Source organism: Oryzias latipes, chromosome 20 (genome assembly GCF_002234675.1).
Source record: "Oryzias latipes chromosome 20, ASM223467v1".
In the NCBI taxonomy this organism is placed as follows: domain Eukaryota; kingdom Metazoa; phylum Chordata; class Actinopteri; order Beloniformes; family Adrianichthyidae; genus Oryzias; species Oryzias latipes.
Window position 1 is genome coordinate 16783507 of NC_019878.2, and position 19131 is coordinate 16802637.

The 19131-nt window shown below is 38.0% G+C and overlaps 1 protein-coding gene across 1 annotated transcript in view; it reads right to left on the reverse strand.

Annotated features, from left to right (window-relative positions):
• The window catches only part of c20h8orf34 (chromosome 20 C8orf34 homolog), a 72546-nt gene that overhangs the window by 11896 nt on the left and 41519 nt on the right, over positions 1-19131 (reverse strand). The window contains exons 9-12 of the mRNA XM_023949896.1: positions 14306-14391; positions 14118-14191; positions 4981-5107; positions 150-640 (exon numbers count right to left, since the gene is read on the reverse strand). Of these exons, the coding sequence (XP_023805664.1) occupies positions 150-640; positions 4981-5107; positions 14118-14191; positions 14306-14391 (778 nt within the window). The remainder of the gene's footprint in view (positions 1-149; positions 641-4980; positions 5108-14117; positions 14192-14305; positions 14392-19131) is intronic.

Genomic DNA, 19131 nt, shown 5'->3' on the forward strand with positions numbered 1-19131 from the left:
GGGAAGATATGCAAAGTCTACTCAGAATGGACCCAGCTGGGATTCAAACCAGGGCCTTAAGAGTGCTTACCACTGCTGCACTGTGCAATATGAGTCGCATGAATTTAGGAGCAAGAAACAAAAACTCTCTCTTTTTTTTCACATCTTACCTCGGACAGGTAAGCCCGAAGACTGGCACCAAGACTGTCTGTGGTGCTCAGCCCTGGAGGGGTGAGCAGCGGACGGGGGAGTGTGGGCTGGCACGTGGGTGTCACAGGGCGGCTCCTCGACCTCCTGAACGTCACCTCTTTATGAGTTCCAGGGTTAAAACTAGAGCGTGTCAGAAAGCTATTTGGGGTCAGGGGCTTGCTGGGTGTTCTAGGGGTTTGAGTCCTGCTTCCAGGGTTGCTGGGAGACTGCGTCCGACCCATGACCAGGGTGGTGGGCTTGGTGTTTAGCAAAGGGAAACCGATGCCACAAGGCTTGCCTGAGAAGCTAGTCGATGCAGGCGAAGGCCTAGAGAGAAGGCTGGGAAGAGGAAGTGTGTCCGGTAGAGTTCTGTGGTGCAGGGGGGTGTGCAGTAGACTACTGTGTGGATTGTTGGAGCTTCGGGAAGTCATCTTCCCTGCTTCTGCCAACTTGGCCAAGTCCTTTTCAACCTCTGGTAAAAACAAAATGACAAGCCAAGTTAAAATCAAAATGCTACACTTACAAAATCCTGCTAATCCAAAAATTTTGGGTTTACATTAATTATTATTTAGTGAACATACAGTGAATCAAGAGTATAATTGACTGGAAAAAGGATTTACAAATATTACTGAGCATCAAAGTGAACAAAACCGCTTGCTTTAAATCGTTCTCTGGCTAAGGATTCATCAATATTGTAAACTCTTAGATCCAGCTTCCTCTTTTAGATTAAGTCCCAGGCAGATGTATAGTAAGCACAGCATGTTTGCTCCCCATTTCTGCTCCTGACATAAACACGTTTGTTTGCTTCTCTGGTAGTTTCAGCAACACGGCTGTTTGTAAAAGCAGAGGCTCTGCCAACAACTGAGATCAACATCTGAGTCTTTTTCCCAGCGTTTTATGCTTTTGTTCCACATTTTGGCAAACTGTATTCAAACAAAAAAGGTCTGGGAGTCATCACCCAAAAGGCATCATTTCAGAGGTGACTCATTGGGATGGGGTATTTTTAGATAACTGAATACATCTGACGTTAAATAAGTGACAAAAGGAAGCATGACAAGGATTTCACAAATGTTGTCTTCCTTGTTAGTCAACTCCAAACAAACAACATTTTTCCAGGCAATAACAGGAAACATATGACAAAATATGCAGCTTTTATGAAAAGCAGAACATGTCTGAAATAATACCCAAAATTCACATTTGGAGATTTGTTTACACAGTTGTTCCAGACTGTTAAGTATACGATGAATCAAATACCAATGTTTATTTGACAACATATTCAGCTTTAGGAGAGCTGATCATACAAAAATATATTTCTGATTTAGTTAAAAGGCAGGAAACAGGGTTTTTAAAGCTTTTCTGATGTTCAGCTTTAACACTTTTTACTGATGGTATGAGAAAGTTATGTTACAGGGTGTAAAATGAAACCCCACCGATGATTTCCCAGTCGGAGTTCTTACCACCCACACCATGGTTAGCATGACTGGTGTTATCACATCCTGCTGTAAACAGGATACGTTCATTAGCAATCTGTTCCTGTAAAGTTGATATTTCCAGCTCGAGATATTTACCATTCTAATGGTAACACCACATGTTTAGGTCCGTAGAAATTTCCCCTTTCCTCCAGAAATGATCACTCCACTCATGACCTCACTGCAAGCTAGTTCTCCTCACTTCTTGGCGTTTTAAGAGCAGCTTATCAAATGCGATTTCATTCTGAAATCCCGTGCAGCCGATCACTCTGGGATAAACAAACATGCTTTACTCTCCCTAGAAGCTAATGCAAAGTGGCAACTCCCGGTAATCACAGACACAAGATGATTGTACACACGGTATGATAGTTTGATCCAAATTTGAGTAAGACGGAAAATAAATCAGAAGAAAAAGACGAGTAGGACGAGAAGAAACAGATCGAAGCTATTAAAGTCTTTGATCAAGAAGCAGTTGCACGTGGGAGAGAGAATGCACAGCCACAGCACGCAACAAAACCATTCAGAGCTCATGCAATCGTTATTGAGTCCCTCCTCTGAAAATAAACACGCGGACTAATGACATTTCAAATGCTTGCAAACTCGTGATTCAACCCAGTTAGTCTGCATGAATGGAAAAAGAAACCTATTTTTTGGGCTTGATTCACTTTAATGTAAGCTATTTAAAGAAAAGAAAAGACAAATATGGACTTTTAGACTACAGATTTGGTGTAAACCTTCAAAATAATGAAAGCCATGCCTTTCTGTTGTCTGCTGTAAAGAAACATCCAGTTGTTTTTCAAGAAATATGTCTGTGACCAATCATGAATTCTTTGATTATAACATCATCTCATGCTGTTATATATTTACATTAAATGTAGACTTAAACCTCAAATTTGTTCTGTTGTGAACGCTACAGTTCTTGTTTTCCTAACAAATAACCTGGTTTTCATGTCATTTGAGAGAAGGAAGAGAGTAACAGCTTTAAGTCTACGTGTCAGAAAATATCAGACAGCCAGGAAGGCCACAGCAGGTTCGGTTGTCTCAGTATTCCCCATGTTGAAGATGCTAAAGAGATGTGCTTTGGCAACACAGAAAATGGGATTCTTGTTACAAGTGTATTTTTGCCAGGAAGCTGGGGATGCACTTTATTTTTTTAAAAATATTAACACAGATATAAAGGTTTTTCTTTGGCTTGTTAACAAAACTGTGTATAAAGTTGGATTTGACCCAGAGCTGCACTCAAATCAAAAAGTGTTTAAAGTGGGGATTACAGGTGTCTGAATAAGGTATGGTGTAAAGGACAATTGGGTTTATTAAAATTCTGTTTAACTTCCTTTGACCAAAATATAGGCACAAATAGCGTAAAGATGGCAAATGTGTAATAGGAACCGGTTTTATCTCTTACTTGCAGAACAAATCAAAGTTTCTCCCACCTCATAACAAATTGTCCCCTGCCTGTCTGTGCACAAAGACTATATGGGTAAACCCACCTTTAAACAGATGGTCAATAAAAATATGGTTCAAACGTGTGTTAACCAATCAGAAAATAATCATTATCAGCAAAGCATTGCACAAAACATCTTGTTACAGAGTGAGATGGGAATGGAGCTTCAATAATTGATCTAAATTTAACAAAAAAATGAAAACTTTTGTAAAACCAATGTAAACAAATACCTTTTTAATGGTAAAATTAGACCCCTTTAAATGACTATTTGTATGGACCTGTGGATAATCTATTTTGACATATTAACTAGACCTATAAATTTCACCAGGTTGGCCTTTCATCAAATCCTTTACAAGTTATCCTATAACCTTAAACAGGCAAAAGTGAAAGCAGTTAAAGCAGTAAAGTCTGCTTTGGAGCACAATTACATTGCATTCAAGAACAATAACTTTTTTTTACTAAAAAAAAAAAAGTCCTTAGTTTTCACATCTCATATATAGTGAGTTTTAGTTGTTGTTGCTGCTGGCTATTGGCCAATCCCATAAACCATAATTATTCCTTCCTGAACAGTATAAGGAGGTGAAAAAAAACATAATCATCTGTAAACATTTGCCACTTCTTTGGACTTGTGACTCTTAATATGAGATGTTTTCCTTTTAATGTTCTTGTTAGATCCAAAACTGTCAATGTCAGTCCAACTCATGAGTATTTTTTTATTCCTGGACTAGTTCTAAGAAACAAACTTTAAATATATTTTTTTTGTTGCACAGCAATAAAGTGTTTACGTTTTCCTCAATGTTTATTTGACTAGAATTTTGTCTTGGCTTAACTTTTTTTCTTTGTTTATTGTGCTTTTAAATATTAAACAGTTTGTTAAATAATATAAGAATCAGTAGCACAATGTCTGAATAAACCCTGTAACTCCTTTACAACACAGTAAATCATACGCATTTTAGGGGGAAAAATGTCTCAAGACACAAATTTAAGTAACTCAGCAGCAGTGCAAATGAAAAACATGGAACACATTAGCAGCTACCAGAGTCCAAAAGGAACCAAATTTGCTAAACATTTTTAACATCAATTCTAGTGGGAGCCCTTAGAGCAAATATTGTTTCATTTATTATAGACCATTTAGAAATCAAAGTCATGTGAAAATCTCAGGAGACAAAAGTTGCTGTCTATTTAACACAACTGACTCCAAAAAACATATTCTGGTTTGTTCGGCCGCATTATTTTGATAGTTTATTGTCTGAAAATAACAAAGTTGGCTCAGTTTATTAACTGTTGAGTCTTGGTCACACTGTGATGCTGCAGTAAAAGCAAAACTCAGGCAAACAAACAAAAAGACACCATATGGCAGAACTTCTCTTTGATTACAACTTTACGCCAGTGCAAAAACATTTCCCAATAATGGCTACGAGGAAAAGTTATGTCCAAACTGCCTCATAAATGTAACTTTTGCACAGAGAAGCTTCAATCAGTTTAGCAAAGCATTGAAAAAATGTTGACTGGAGCTGTTGTTAATGGAGCTTCAATGAATTTTAGGCATATGGAAACAGTTCTTATAATTCATCTTGACATTTTTTTAGCAAGAAGGCTAGTTTTTAATTAAGTGAGGCAGTTTTTTTTATCCAAAAGCAGCACATTCTTTGGCCGGACTCTTCGCCTGGGTGCAATATAAACTACTTTATAAGTTATAATTCAAAGTTTGCTTGCATGAGTGTAAGTGTATTCTACATGCTTAATTTTATATTTACACAAGTATTTAAACCGTCTTACCAATGCAATTTATCATTAAAGCCACAAACACACAGACAGATTAACTCATATATACAGTATGCATAAAGTCACACCACAACCACATGGCCGTCACACGAGAACGTGCAAAGAAATGCCTACCAGCGAGCTGTTTGCCCATGTTCTCCAGCTCTTTAGAGAAGAGGGAGTCTCCCAGTAGTGGGTCTGTCTGCCCCACAGAGCTCCCTCTTCGCACAGCTTTCAGATCAGTCTCCCAGACAGCCTGACGCTAGTTAGTGAGGAGAACAGAAAAAAAAACAAAAGAAAAGTCAGTCACTTTAGAAGAAAGACCCTTCAATTAACTCTTTATATAATTTTTAGCTATTGCTGGAAATATTTGAGTCGTATATGCAAGAAGAAAAAAAAGAGAGCCAATTATTATTTTACTAGCTTTAGAAAAACACAAGAAACCACAGCAAGTGTAGATGAAAGTGTACAGCACGAAGTAAACTCTGTTAAATGAATGTGGGGCACTCAGACAGTCAGAAGTGGTTCTGGGCATTTTTGGAAGTAAATCTATAGGAGCTTGTATGCAGCCTAACAGCATATAACTGTTTATCCACATCTGGGGAGCCGGAATACACTAAATTGATTATCACTTATTTGTATTTTCTTTTTTAAAAAAAATGTCAGGGTGCAAATTAAAAGTGAGATTATATCCCTTTGAAGGTTCTGGACCACATTGCTCACACCACTTATTGTCCAGGTGATTGATTGGCAAAGGAACCGGCTTGACAGTTGAGCTTTGGCAGCTAAATCCTACTATTTACTGCTTCAATAGGACATGTGGTCAGGTGATTTTCATGGACCCAATGCACATGAGCTCCAAAGCGCAGATCAAAAATGAAATTTGTTAACCATCATTTCACCACCTGTGAGGTTTCTTTCCACTAAACAAGTTATGCCAACACTTACATCACTTATGTGCTAAGCCTTTTAATAAGAGACAGAGTTGACTTAACAAAATGCTGATGCGGGCAACATCTGGGATTACTAATATGATGTCTTTCTGCAATACTTTGAGGCGTTTGAGGATAGAAAGTTTAAAGTACTTTTCATCAGATAGGTGCTTGATTTTCACCACGGGGTTGAAACAACACTCATATGTTCTTTTATTTCATGTTGAGCAACTTTTATAGGAACATTATGGCATCTTTCTCAGGTTTTCTTGGTTTGTGCAACGCAGCATGGTGAGACCAACCTGAAATTAAAACAGGCTATAAAAGGATGAGTCACAGTCTTGATATACTGGGAATTCACCCCCACTTTGCTGTTAAAACAGGCCTGATTAGTCTCCGCAATGCTGAATTGTTGCTGTTAAAGCCAGAAAACACAGAAAAGGAAGGAAAAGACAAAGAAAACAGGAAAATTCTTTGAAATAATTCTTACAGAACATACATCAGAAGCCACTTTAAGTGTTTTCAATTTGTAATAACATTTTTGAGAGTGTGAAGTTATACATCCATTGGCCACAGGCAGAAGCATTATTTGCTCTACAGGTTTAGCCATTGTATTAATAAACAGCAGCCACACAAAATGCAGATTCAGTCATGTAACCTTTCAGCTTTGTTTACATTTTTTATCCTTGCGTTGGCATCTTTTTTAGGATTGGGAGTACGGAGTGCCCCACTGGTCTCTAAAGTAAAAAAAAACTAAAAAAAAACATTTTGATGAGTCCAATTCATCACTATAATCCCAACTCTTGACAGAAGCAGCACTTGACTCTGGACTACAGTAGCAGCGTGTTACTGATTTTCCTGGCTACAAGTCAATTCTTTGGCAGCAGAAACATTGAGAAATTCTCCATGCGAAGGCTCTGCTTCTTAAATAGAGCTTAAACCGCCTCGGGGCTCTGATGTGCGGCAGCATGAAGGCATAAATTCTGTGAAAATTGATATTTTGTTTGGATTTTAAGGTAGGTTTGACTTTCAATAATGAAGGATAAAAGATGACTAGACTTAAAAAAAATACAGGTTTCTTATGTCATGGCCACAATCTACAACAACAACCACAGAAATGTTTTTTAGAGGACAACAATGTTTAAACCACTGACTGTAACAGGAACAACACAAAAGGCCTCTGAGTGTTTCAGAGGTCAATGTGAAGAAACAAAGGCCCTCCATCAAAACAGAGACTAAAGCAGAACAATAGCCTTTAGAATTCACACAAAAAAGGAATTTTATCTAAATTTTAAAAAGTACAGTATTTTTGGGTTTGTAGACATTATTCCATGTAGTTAAACCAGTCTGGGGTCTGGACTTAGCAAAACACCAACTGCGGTTCTTGGAAACCTGTACCTGTTTGATGATTACATTTCAGCAAAGCTTTGGCTTTTGAGTTGATGGGTTCACATTTTATTTCTGGACAGGATTCAAATATACTGTAGTCGCTGAATGCAAGGGGCCAGGGTCATCCAGTCGCCGGGCAAGCACCGACCATCATTCTACCACTCCAGTCTTTGGTATTCAGCATGATGTTTGTAAGACTAATGCCTAATCCAGGGCTTTTATGTGCATTCTCTGAGTCTGGTTTAATGCAGAGAATGTGACCAAGGGCACCCAACATTCAATTGAAGACAAATCAAACAGACAATCACTTGATAAAGGGAGCAGCTGAAGGGAAAAGACGTTTTATAGTTTTTTCACTGCAGAATAGTTTGATGAGAAATTTTGGAAACAATGTCAGAGTCTCATTCTTGTCAGCCATTCTTTCAAAATAACTTTCTTGTACAGTTACTTATTGTATATCCTGGCCATTTTTTCTTTTTACTTTTAGATTTTCTGGCATTACCATCTCATTTTCAGATAACAACAACAAAAAATAAAACTTATATCTCTAACTATTGCCAGAGGTCACCTAAAGTTATGCTTTGGAACCCAGATTTTAGTTTATCTTGTGATGCTACAAAACATCCAGTGGTGATATTTATTATTTTTAAAAGCCCATTTTCAGAAAGGACATATAGTGAATGCATGTATTACAGGCTTGATGAACCGCTAAAACTTTTAGTCAAATACATGAGGAATTTTGCAGCTGTAGAACCACAGAACCACAAGCCAGCTCTTAACTAAAGCAGCAAGGAGAGCAGAACATTACGACTAAATAGACTCCCAAGCTTTTTTCTTTTTTTCTTTGCAGGATATTCTAAATATATGGCATCGTCTTCTTTTCGCTCTGGAGTTTCTCAAACAAAGCCACTTACTTTTAGTTTCCTAAACAGCTTAAAATCTCCACTGGATTTACAAATTATTGCATCTTATAACTCGAAAAGCAGATCTGAATCACAGAGTTATAAAGATTCAATTTATTGTTGTCTAATAAAAACTGTGTTTGGAAGTTTGTCTAGCTTTCCTTATGTTTGTAAGAAATCTTCCTTTTTGGGGGGGGGTTATTGGTTGCATTTTTTTTAGATGATGTCATGTTTTCTTTTCAGGTTTATGTGTTTCACCAAAATCTTACCTGGTTCCATTTGTTTATCCTCCACAGCTGTCTTCAGTTAGTCAATGATCCCATAGTATATTTAAGAATTTGCTTTCAGGTCATCCCTTCATCACCCTTTTTGTTTAGCCCTTGTTTTATGTATTCAACAGTTTGCTTTTGTCATGTTTAGGCGAAACAACTTCTGTCAAGTTTATGTTTGTTTATTAAAGTTTTAAGATCCTGCCAAATGCCTGGTCTGCTGCGTTTTGGGTGCACCGCCACCATTCCCGACACATTTGCCTTCCCCTCTGAAGCTCGTTTTCCTGTATGCTGTAATAAGGACCATACAGTACATCCTGTGGACTGCAGAGTGGGGGTTAAGGCAAAGGAAACTGTAGATATCTTAAAAGTAGACACAAATGTTTATATAAGGCTGCAAGCAATTCCTTTCCTCAGATATCATCAATACATAAACAAAAATTGCAATCAAAATGTGATTTTGGTCAAGTTTTGAATGTCATCAACACGTGCATTGTATAAAAGAAAGATATGATGGAGAAGTTTCACTGCAGTTCTTTCTGCAGCTGCTGTTCTTATCACAGACATGAGCACATATGGTCGAACTTTCACCCTCTTTGTTTGGATGCTTAATGGATGCTTTAATCTACAGAGGCACAGAGAGGAGAAGGAATGCCTTTTCATCTCCTAAAGAAAGAGCCGTTATGACTTCTGAGTGATGCCAGAGGCGTAAAACTCTGCCCTCTACAATCTCTCTATCACTATGTCCAAACTTAAGGATTCATAATGTAATGTAAGGACCTTAAAAAGAAAGCAGGGTAAGCCCTCTGCTGATGCCTCTGCCAAAAAGACAAACGTGTTTGGCCTCTAAAAAAATATTTACATGAAAGCAAAAAAAAAAAAAAAAATGTAATCCAGAGCAGAAATCAAAAAATGAAATATTATGCAGCATCATTCACCTTCTAAGCCTATTTTGCCCATTTTGCCTACAGATATGACGCCCTGAAACTGTCTGGGTGGTGTCAGGCTGATAACCTAATCCGGGACACCACCAAGACCAGGGAGATCATTCTGGATTTCAGGAAGCACAGAGCAGACCCACCCTCACTTTATATCAACGGTAACTGTGTGGAGAGGGTCCACAGCTTCACCCACCCTGGCACCACCATCTTGGCTGATCTCACATGGTCCATCAACACCAAGACTGTCATCAGGAAGGCACAGCAGTGCCTGTACGTCCTGAGAAGGCTCAGGAAGAACAATGTAAGCCAGGAGCTGCTGGTTACCTTCTACCGCTCAACCATTGAGAGCATCCTGTCCTACTGCATCACAGTGTGGTTTTCCAACTGCACTGAAGCAGAACGGAAGAGGCTCCAGGGAGTGGTAAAGACAGCGAACACGATCCTCGGCTGCCCTCGCCCTCACTGAAGGACATTTACCAGTCACACTGCCTTAGCAGAGTGGCTAGTGTCATCACTGACTCCACCCATCCTGCTTTCCCTCTGTTTGACCTGCTGCCCTCTGGCACGAGGTACAGGTCCATCAGAACCAGGACAAACAGACTCAGGAACAGCTTCTTTCCACAGGCGATTCCCACACTGAACACACCTACTTCCACTAACTATTCTATTCAATTCAATTCAATACAATTTTATTTATATAGCCCATAGTCACAACAACAGTCATCTCAATGGGCTTTGTACTACAAACCACTCTGACTGTTTTCCACACACTACACTATTGTTTACACAAAATCTACATACTGCATTATGTGCAGTATGTGCACTTCTGTGTGCACTAACTGATTTAATTTACTCCCACACACAAATTTATTTATGCTAACACACACCTAGTGACAAATTAGAGTACCGGTAATCTAGGGAAAATTTAGAGTAACCTATAACCCTATGAAGCTCCAGAGTCTTCGGAGAAAACCCATGCATGCACAGGGAGAACATGCAAACTCCACACCGAAAGGCTGTTCCCCATTGGTGATTCTGTTTCAAGTCCCCCATCCAGGACTTGAACTGGGGCCTTCTTGCTGTGAGGCAAGAGCGCTAACCACTACGCCACATGTGCTGCAATACATATGCAAAACAGGACAATTTCTTTTCATAATTATTTTTATTCTGGCCTTAAAAAAATTCCAGTGTAGGTTTTTAGGCAAGGCCCTTTGCGCTGCTGCCTATCTGAGTCTCCCTGTGTCTTGAAAATACAGCATAATATCAGGAAGGACATCCGGCGTAAAACTCTATGCCAACCTGTGCAAATCAGTGAAAGCTGATTCGCTGTGGTGACCGCTGATGGGATATGCCAAAAGGTGAACAACAACAACATTTTTATTTTGGCCTTAAAGGAAAATTTAACGTTTAGAACATGTTTTTCCTTTTGTGCAAATTTGAAGGAAAAAATGAACAAATTTCACAGATAGAAATTGTTTTTAAATGTGAGGAAAAAAATCTCCTGTATTTGGTTACAACATGGGAAAAACATTAAAAGCACCAAATACAACAGTTTGGAACACAAATATCTTCCCTTTTTTTGGTTCCGGAAACTTAGAGTCAGTCAAGCGTACTTTGTTGGGTTAGAATGACATCAAAACTCACACTTCCTCTCCAAGTCAAACTCTCAATTGGTTTAATTTGGTCAACTTTGCTATAAGAAACAAACAAATCTGAAAAATTTCTGCATAACTTCATTTAAAGCTGTAGCCCTATCCACATTGGACAGCAGTGAGAGAATATAGGACATGAGAGATTACAATCCCCTTTGAATGAATTCCTGTTTTTTTTTTGTCTCCCACCTAATAGATTTTATAGTCTTGTGTACAAAGGTCAGAGGCCCGTCAGCTCTCTTACAGCCAAAAGCAAACAGGATATTGACAATAACATGGTTAGACTTTCAGTCAAGAGGGTCTAAGGACTTTTATATTGTGTGGCATTCCACCCAACTCTCATCCATGGAGGATCAGCTTCCAGATAAAGCTTTGTGTCAACAAAAGGAGGATTATTTATAGGTGATAAACTAGAACATTAGCTGTAGCAGCATCACCAGTCCCTGACCATTTAAGTTCAGCTTTCTTCATGTGATCTCTCTTAAAACTAATGAACGGATGTTTATCTATGAGAGCAAAAATCCATTCATTTACTCTGGTAATCTTTAATTTTAAAGATTTAATGCTTTGTGGTGGTGGCTGCTTTAGAAATAAAGGATATATTTGCTTTATTAATGTTTTAATTGTGATATAAAAATCTCGTAAATCCAAACAGAAAAAAAAACTGAACAGCTGATCAAAGTAAAAGCTCAGAACGTGTGTCTAGAACAGTACTTCCCATGTCCCAGAACATTTTTCTAGTGGATAAACATGCACACATAACTGTGTAGGTGTGGAGAGAGCAAGCAAGTGCCAAATATTAAAAAGCCATGAAGCGTATCAGCTTGGTCTCTGCCAAAATCCCCATGGAAACAAAAACAAACCAATACAACAGCACGACTTTGTGTCATGCATGCAGTGCTGGATCACGCTAATTATCCCATTTCTGCAAAAAAGAAGTTTCCCCTTTCAGATTTTATGACGGGAAAAGCGTGACTAAAATGTGATTAAAACATATCACTCAGCTCTTACCGAGCAGGCCTCAAAAAAATTTCTCTGAGAATTTGCTCTCCCTATTGCTTCAGGAACGCATTTGTCTTTATGGGGCAATTATCACCTGAAGGAACTGGCAGAGGAAGGGGGCCTGTTAGACTAATACCAATAATAACTATTAACAGCATTTACCTTTCACTATGACCAGGCATTGACTGCCAGACCAGCACAGTCTACAATACATGATATGTATGAGCTGTAGACGGTCATAAATGTGCTAAAAATAAACCTTGAGTTCAAACTTGCACACACACAAAAAAGCCTTAAAGGTACTTTTTTGTTGTTTTATAGAACAAATGAACATGTTTAGTTACATGGAAACAGAAAAACATGTGGGCGGAAAGCAACCATGTTAGTAACATAATAGAGGAATTGTACAAAAATGAAAAATAACTTATAGGATTATAGGGTCATAAAAAATGGGGAACAAGAGAGAAAAGAAGTATTCTTCACTAATAAAACATAAAATCTCTAAAGGTATTGATAGACTAAAAATGATGTTAAAATTTCAAAAAAATATAAAAATTGTTTATTATTGTTAAATAAAAATACATACATTTTTGAATGATTGATTTTTTTTTAAACTGTCAAAATATAAACACTGTTGCAGTTTCTGAATCACAGTTGTGCTGAAACAACTGAAGAATATCAATCAGTTTGGTGCCAAGAATTAAAAAAAATAACGTTTTCCAATATTTAACTGAAATAATAAATAGTTGTGCAAATGCTGGTACACACCATGAAATATACTTGGATAAAGATATACAAAAAGCACAAAAAAGATCAGCCATTTAATAAATTACATTGTAAATAAACTTGTCATTAAGCTCCATCAAAGTATCATGGACCATTTGAAGCTTCATGATTTCAATCTAATGAAAAAATATGACATCGCAATACCAACATTTGAATCTAAATTCTGGTTATTCCTGAATTTGTCCATCAATACTAATATTTTTACATTACATGTGTGTATATTTCTAAAAAGTTACACCCTTGTTAGAAGACATTTAGAACTGGCACAAGACGTATGACTACACTATTAAAAGTAGAGACATTTGTTAAATAAAGAAAACTTTTATGGAAAAACCTTCATTAACTACACTTGAAAAAGCATTCCAGTTAAAATGAAAGCAATTATAACATCAAACCTCTGTGCTGAAGTTGATGGTGCCTAAATAATTACAACGTATCAAAGGAAAAAGCAAAAATTTAGTTCCTCATAAGTTTTACTTTCATGTGCTGCAATGAAGGAAGCAGTTTAATCTCTTTAGAGTGGTGCAAACTAATAAAAAGATCATGTCTTTGGGAGCCTTACTTTGTTTTTCTGCTTTTAAACTTGCAACATCTACAAAAGAATGTTTAATAAAAAGACTGAACAAAGGGTAAACAGTGGTTTTAAAAATGCAAAGGATAGTACGAGGCCTAATATTTCAGATCTCTGGTCCTTAACTATCTTAAAGTCTGCTCCCAGTTAGCATGGAGCCTTTCTGCATCTGTTCCACACACGCTGCAATGCTTTGGCTCCAAACCTCTCTCTTAAAAAAAGAAAAAAAGCAGTAAAAACCTGTGTGTAACACTTAATATGAGCAATTATAAAGAAAAGCAAAGGTATTGGGTTTTTTTCTGTGCTGAAACAAAGGCACCAGCTTCTTAGCATGACGTTTTATTAATGTGTGTAATGTGAGTGTCTGCCTTTATCCCAGTCTTATGTGGTGCCAACTTAGACCACTAGATTACTTCCCTGAAGCAAGCAGGTTTTCTAATGTAACTACCCTATTGAGGAGTACTTTGTGTACCAAAACCCACAAAAATGTAGCCCTGAAGCTTAAAAAACCTGAAACAGTCTTATTTTTGTAATTAGATATTATTATTTTCTCTATTTTACAATACGCACAAAGTACTCTAAGACGTAAGCAAAGTGACCCAGGTTTCTAACTGGAGTTTATTTATCATTAATTGTTGTGTGAGCTGCAATGACAATAAAGAAGATGGATTGGTTTTACTCGGGTCTTGTTCTGTTAACAAGAGGCTGGAGGTGTTTTTTCGCTCGCTCCCACACAATGGCAGCTCCTTCGGAGAGAGCGACCCAGGAATTGATGGCTGTAAAGTGATCTTAATTGTTCAGTGATGGATGTATAGGGAGGACACTTACAGAACTTGACACTTGAGATAAGGCCTCGCATTCCTGCAGTCGAACCGCCGCTGTGTCCACCCCGGGCAACGGCGCTGCGCCAGACAACACACACAAACAAGGAGGGCAGACCGCAGTGTAACAAAATTGCACGAGAATGTGGCGAAACAAAAATATTTTGAGGCTGGAAATGTGTTGTGAAAACTTACAGGAGATGTCAGGCACAGCCTGTTCGGAGATGTGAGGCCTGAGTTCCTCCTCGGATCGGCTGTCTGATACTGTGTCCCCCTGCAGCCTAGAAACCACACACAATAAATATACACAACAGCACAAGTCAAACGTGACGAGAAAAAGAGAAATCAGTTACTTTAGATAAAACTTTGAAACAAATCTGACATTTTGCATGACTAAAACCTGGTTGATAAAAGCTGTTTCTCTGCTTCCTCCAATGATTTTGTAGATTTTGTTTCCCTTAAATCGTTAAGGCTGTTTTTTATCACAATGCATTCCAAGCCCTTATAGCTTTTCTTTTCTCCCTTTTTTTCCCTTTCCCACCACAGGGATATCTGTTTTGAGTGAGCTAAAAGCAGGTCTGAGAGATTTGGCTGTCTCATAGAGGTACTTGAAGATTTACGCTTCCCAGAGACAACAAAGTAAACTGGGTGAAAGAAAAAACAGACGGAACTGCAGTTTTTGACTTCACATGTAGCCTCTTCAAACTAGCTGAAACACAGCTGTTGTTTAATATATTCAGGGAGATCATTCAGAAACTTTGAATCCTTGCAATGACAACCTAAAAGCTAATTTTGCATTACAGAGCTGCAATCTATTTGGATTATTTCCTCTATAAATGAAAAGTCAATAATTCATCCGAGTGTATTTTATTACAGTTTTTTCTCCATATCCTTCTAATTGTAACATATTTTGTTGATGGTCTTGAACTTGTCCAAGATAACCACAGCAATGCCCTCTTAGAGTGAACAAAAGCTGTCCAACTATAACATCCATTCTTTCACCTATCAAAGCTAAAAAGCTTTTTTAATTAAAGTTATAGAGAGGGAGTGCTGTCAAATAGGTTAAAGTCCCACTCCAATGAAATTCATGTTTTACATGCATTTTTGTAGCATCTTTCTTACGATGGGGAACATATATAAAGAAAATTAAGATTAACACTGGATTTCTGAGTATGTCTTTATTCAAATTGTGGTGAATTAGGAGCAGACAAAAAAGGCAATTTGAAAAAGCTTGTGGTTGTTATATACAAACTACAATCGGCAGGTCGCAAGCTTCCTGCTCCACTCCATTCTAATGCATCCACTATCACAGATAGATTGATGTACGCCTTTGTTTTCCTCATCCGAGCTTGGATCTAGCTCCAAACTGCATGGCTGGATGGCCCCAATATTGCTCGCCAATTTAGTTGCACCGTTAATGTTAGGTTGGGGGCTGTAAGATAGTGAGACAATGTAAATGAATGGATGATGGGAAATAAGAGAAGGCTTACTCTGCAACAACAGCTCTGCCCACAACTCAGAGGCAAAATTCTGATGCCAAAGAAACTATGCCCAAGAAAACAATACAGAGTTTTTCAAATTTTGTCTAAAATCATGATAAAAAAATTATCATAACATAATAAAATCATAATCATAATTTAAAGACCACTGGGAACACTTTTAAAACAAATCAAAAGAAGATTGGAGTGGGACTTTAAAAACACAGCAGTCCAATATATCGGTAAATGTTCCCACTTTTTAATGATTAAAATGATCAAAGCAGAGATGTTCTGGATCCGTCAAAGTGAGCAATTCCATGTTTGGACAAGACTTTAGTATTTTAATATGTCTGCATGTATGAAAAACTAAAATTGGACTCAAATAGTTGTTGCTGCATAAGGTAAATCTATTTTGCCAGAACACGGGTGGTTAAACCTCACCCTGGAAGCTAATGTGGAGTAAGAGACTTGTCACCTTCACGCTGTTGGTGTGAAATCAAGTGACACCTTCTCTGGTTGGCAGCACCAAGTGCAACCGGCTCATTTGCAGCTGAGTGGAGTGAGAGTATTGTACATGTGCTTTAACACAGAAACACTGACCTGTGTGAGTTCATCTGTGGAAAAAGATAAAATAAAAAACTGAACTTTAATGTCCCTGATTGGAGGATGACAGTGTGTCGGTGTATGAAAACATCCGGCTAAGCCAATGTTAAAAGCAAAGAAGATGCGGGCAGGTTTTTTTTTTTTCACGTTGGCACTGACCCAACTATGGCTTACTTCGAGTTGAAAACTCAACCTAATTTCCTAATTTGACAAGAGTTGGTTTTTTTCTGAGCTGAAAATTGTAAGACTGGCTATCTACAGTCATTTTTAACATGTATTTTTGGGGGGGATATGGGTAAATGCCCAAAAATACTTCTGTGTTTTCCCAGAACTCTGCATGCTTGTCTGAACGCTGCAACTCTTTCCTTTACCATTGCTGTTCACGTGTAGAAAATATTGCCAGTTTGATGCAAAAACATCAAAACAACAACACTGCAGTCATGTCATTCTCCTACATAACATTTGACGACATCCCGCAACCTCTGTGAGGATTGATACTGATAAGCTGCATGAATGAAAGAAATGTAGGAAACAAATCTGAAGCGTGCAGGCTGTATAGAAAGATGTGAGCCTGCTATATCTCTAGGAAGATACCCGTCTATCTCTGACTGGCATCAATGTTGGATTTCGCCTAAACCTGCCTTTGGTATCACACCCAAAACCCAGAAATCCAGCACTGGGCTGATCACAGAGAGAAGCAAGAAGCGTGTCATGAGAAAACAACTGTGATACAGAGGAAAATAGTGACAATGGAGATGAAGATAAACACATTTTTCTGCTTCCTAGGATCACACATACAGGTGAATAGAGGCTGGTAAAAATAAAAAAAGAACATTCTTTAAAATATAGGTTGTTACTTGCTTATTTAACTGAGAACTTTAAAGAACATATGTAGATCCAAATCTTTAGAAGTTGTTGAAAACGTTACCGGTCCCTCAAATGCTAAATTTGGAAGAAAACCACATAAGGAGTTTGTCCTCAGAAATTCCCAGACTCCCTTCATTTTATGTTTAATGTTGAAGACAGGTCTGCTTTAACTTACACTGTGGCTTTGTCTAGAACTCACCAACTGATTTCAGTGCCTAAAGCGACCCACACAGAAACTGAGAAGAGAAAATGAGGTTGGGAATCACAGACAAATTAAACTGTGGTCCTCTGAGTGAAATACCTATTTTGAAGCCATTTACCCACTAAAAGCGACTGCAGCTTTGGTGCTCCTTATTTTTCCCACTGCCTTTCAAAGCAGATCTGAAGACATATTACTGACAAGTTATGAGATCATAATGATTTGTTTGAGTGAAATTGACCAGTCAATAGATAGCTGTAGTACCTCTGCTGCTTCAGTATAGCTGGTGATGCATGATGGTGCATGCATTCACTCATTTTGAATGGGGAACATTAAACTTCAAGTCATTTGGAATTTTACACTTTGAGCCATTATCTCTGTCTAATGCGGGTTCAGACCTGACCCCACCGTCTGTTTTCCAATTGATGCAAACCAGGAAAAACAAAATGCTGCAGTTCCTCAAAAGACCACTAGATGTTAACGTCAGAAAGGAGCAATTTCCTAATTAAATCTGATGTTAAAAAATCATATTTTACACTAAAAATAATTGTGCAGCCTTTTGCCAAAATAGTTTTTAAAACCTTTTTGGTGACATTTGTTTAGCTCCTATGTGTGATTAGATTGGCTGTGTTGTCAAAAAAATGTTAACCTGCCCCGCTGTCATTTTGAGAACTCGAATGATTGGGATGAAATAGTCTCAGGTCGATGTGTCCTTCCCATTTCTGGTTTCATCTACACACCATCCGGAATTCCATGGGTAACATCAGAATACCTGTGCAGTATGTTTCTTTTCCTTCTAAAGATATCTAAATTTATACCATGGTCAGGGTGAATACTTGATTCTGATTGGCTGCTGGGTGTGCATTAAAAAGTGATATACCACAGGCAAACCGCACGGTGAAAAAAGAGGTTCCGGTCACCTAGCTTAAATGTTTTGTATCACTGCGCCGGCTTCTTTAAAACAACCTTTTGCTTCATCCTTTGGACAATAACAAACGGTAAGAGGTGAACTTTCTCTCTGAACCGATGCTTTTCTCAACCCATCGGAAAGATCAGCACATATAAATCGCTTTGTATCGCCGACTCTTGACTGCAGCGGTGGTGTGGCGCCACACGTAACAAATAGTTCGCTTTTTGTGAGAAAAGCTGTCCAAATTGAAAAAAACAAGAATTAAGGACTAAAAACGGGTTTGCGTCGGACGGTTCAGGCTTTCACGGCGTGCGTTAAAAATTGATAATGCATACTTTGTCAGCCATTAACCCTTACATCAATTATGTTCTATGTTTTGATTGAATGTGTTCTGCATTGGGATGAGCGGTAAACTTGAGAGCTGTTATGTGTAGGTGCATGCATGTGTGTGCTTTGTGAGTTTGTGTTGGTTAAATACCTAAATTGTTTAGTAGTTTGTATTTTGTCTGTTTTTCTTTATTTGTTTGTTCTTAACTGTACTTTGTCATCTCTTTTTAATGTTTTGTTATTAATCTAAAATGCCAAACCCCTAAAAAAACTAGATGTGGCATCTCAAGGGACTAATCCTTCCAATGCTTAGTAAATGTTAAAATCAATAAATAAAATCTGTCTATAGTTCAGTACGGCTAATTTGATCCAACATTTGACCCGTGCGTTTGGTTTTGGGCTGTAAGGCCATGAAAACAGGCACTATAGCTGTTGGATATTGTCATGGAAAACAGCAGCTGAAGAAATGTCACACAGTTGTGTGCTTGTGGGAAAAACCCTCAAGGATGAATGCTCAGATAGTATATAATGTTAGTTGTTTTCCCATGTAAAGGCAAACTACAAGACTGGCTACTTAATGTTCACAAAGGATACATTTTAGATATTTGCTTTTTTCCTCTCTTTGTGGTATGTGCAT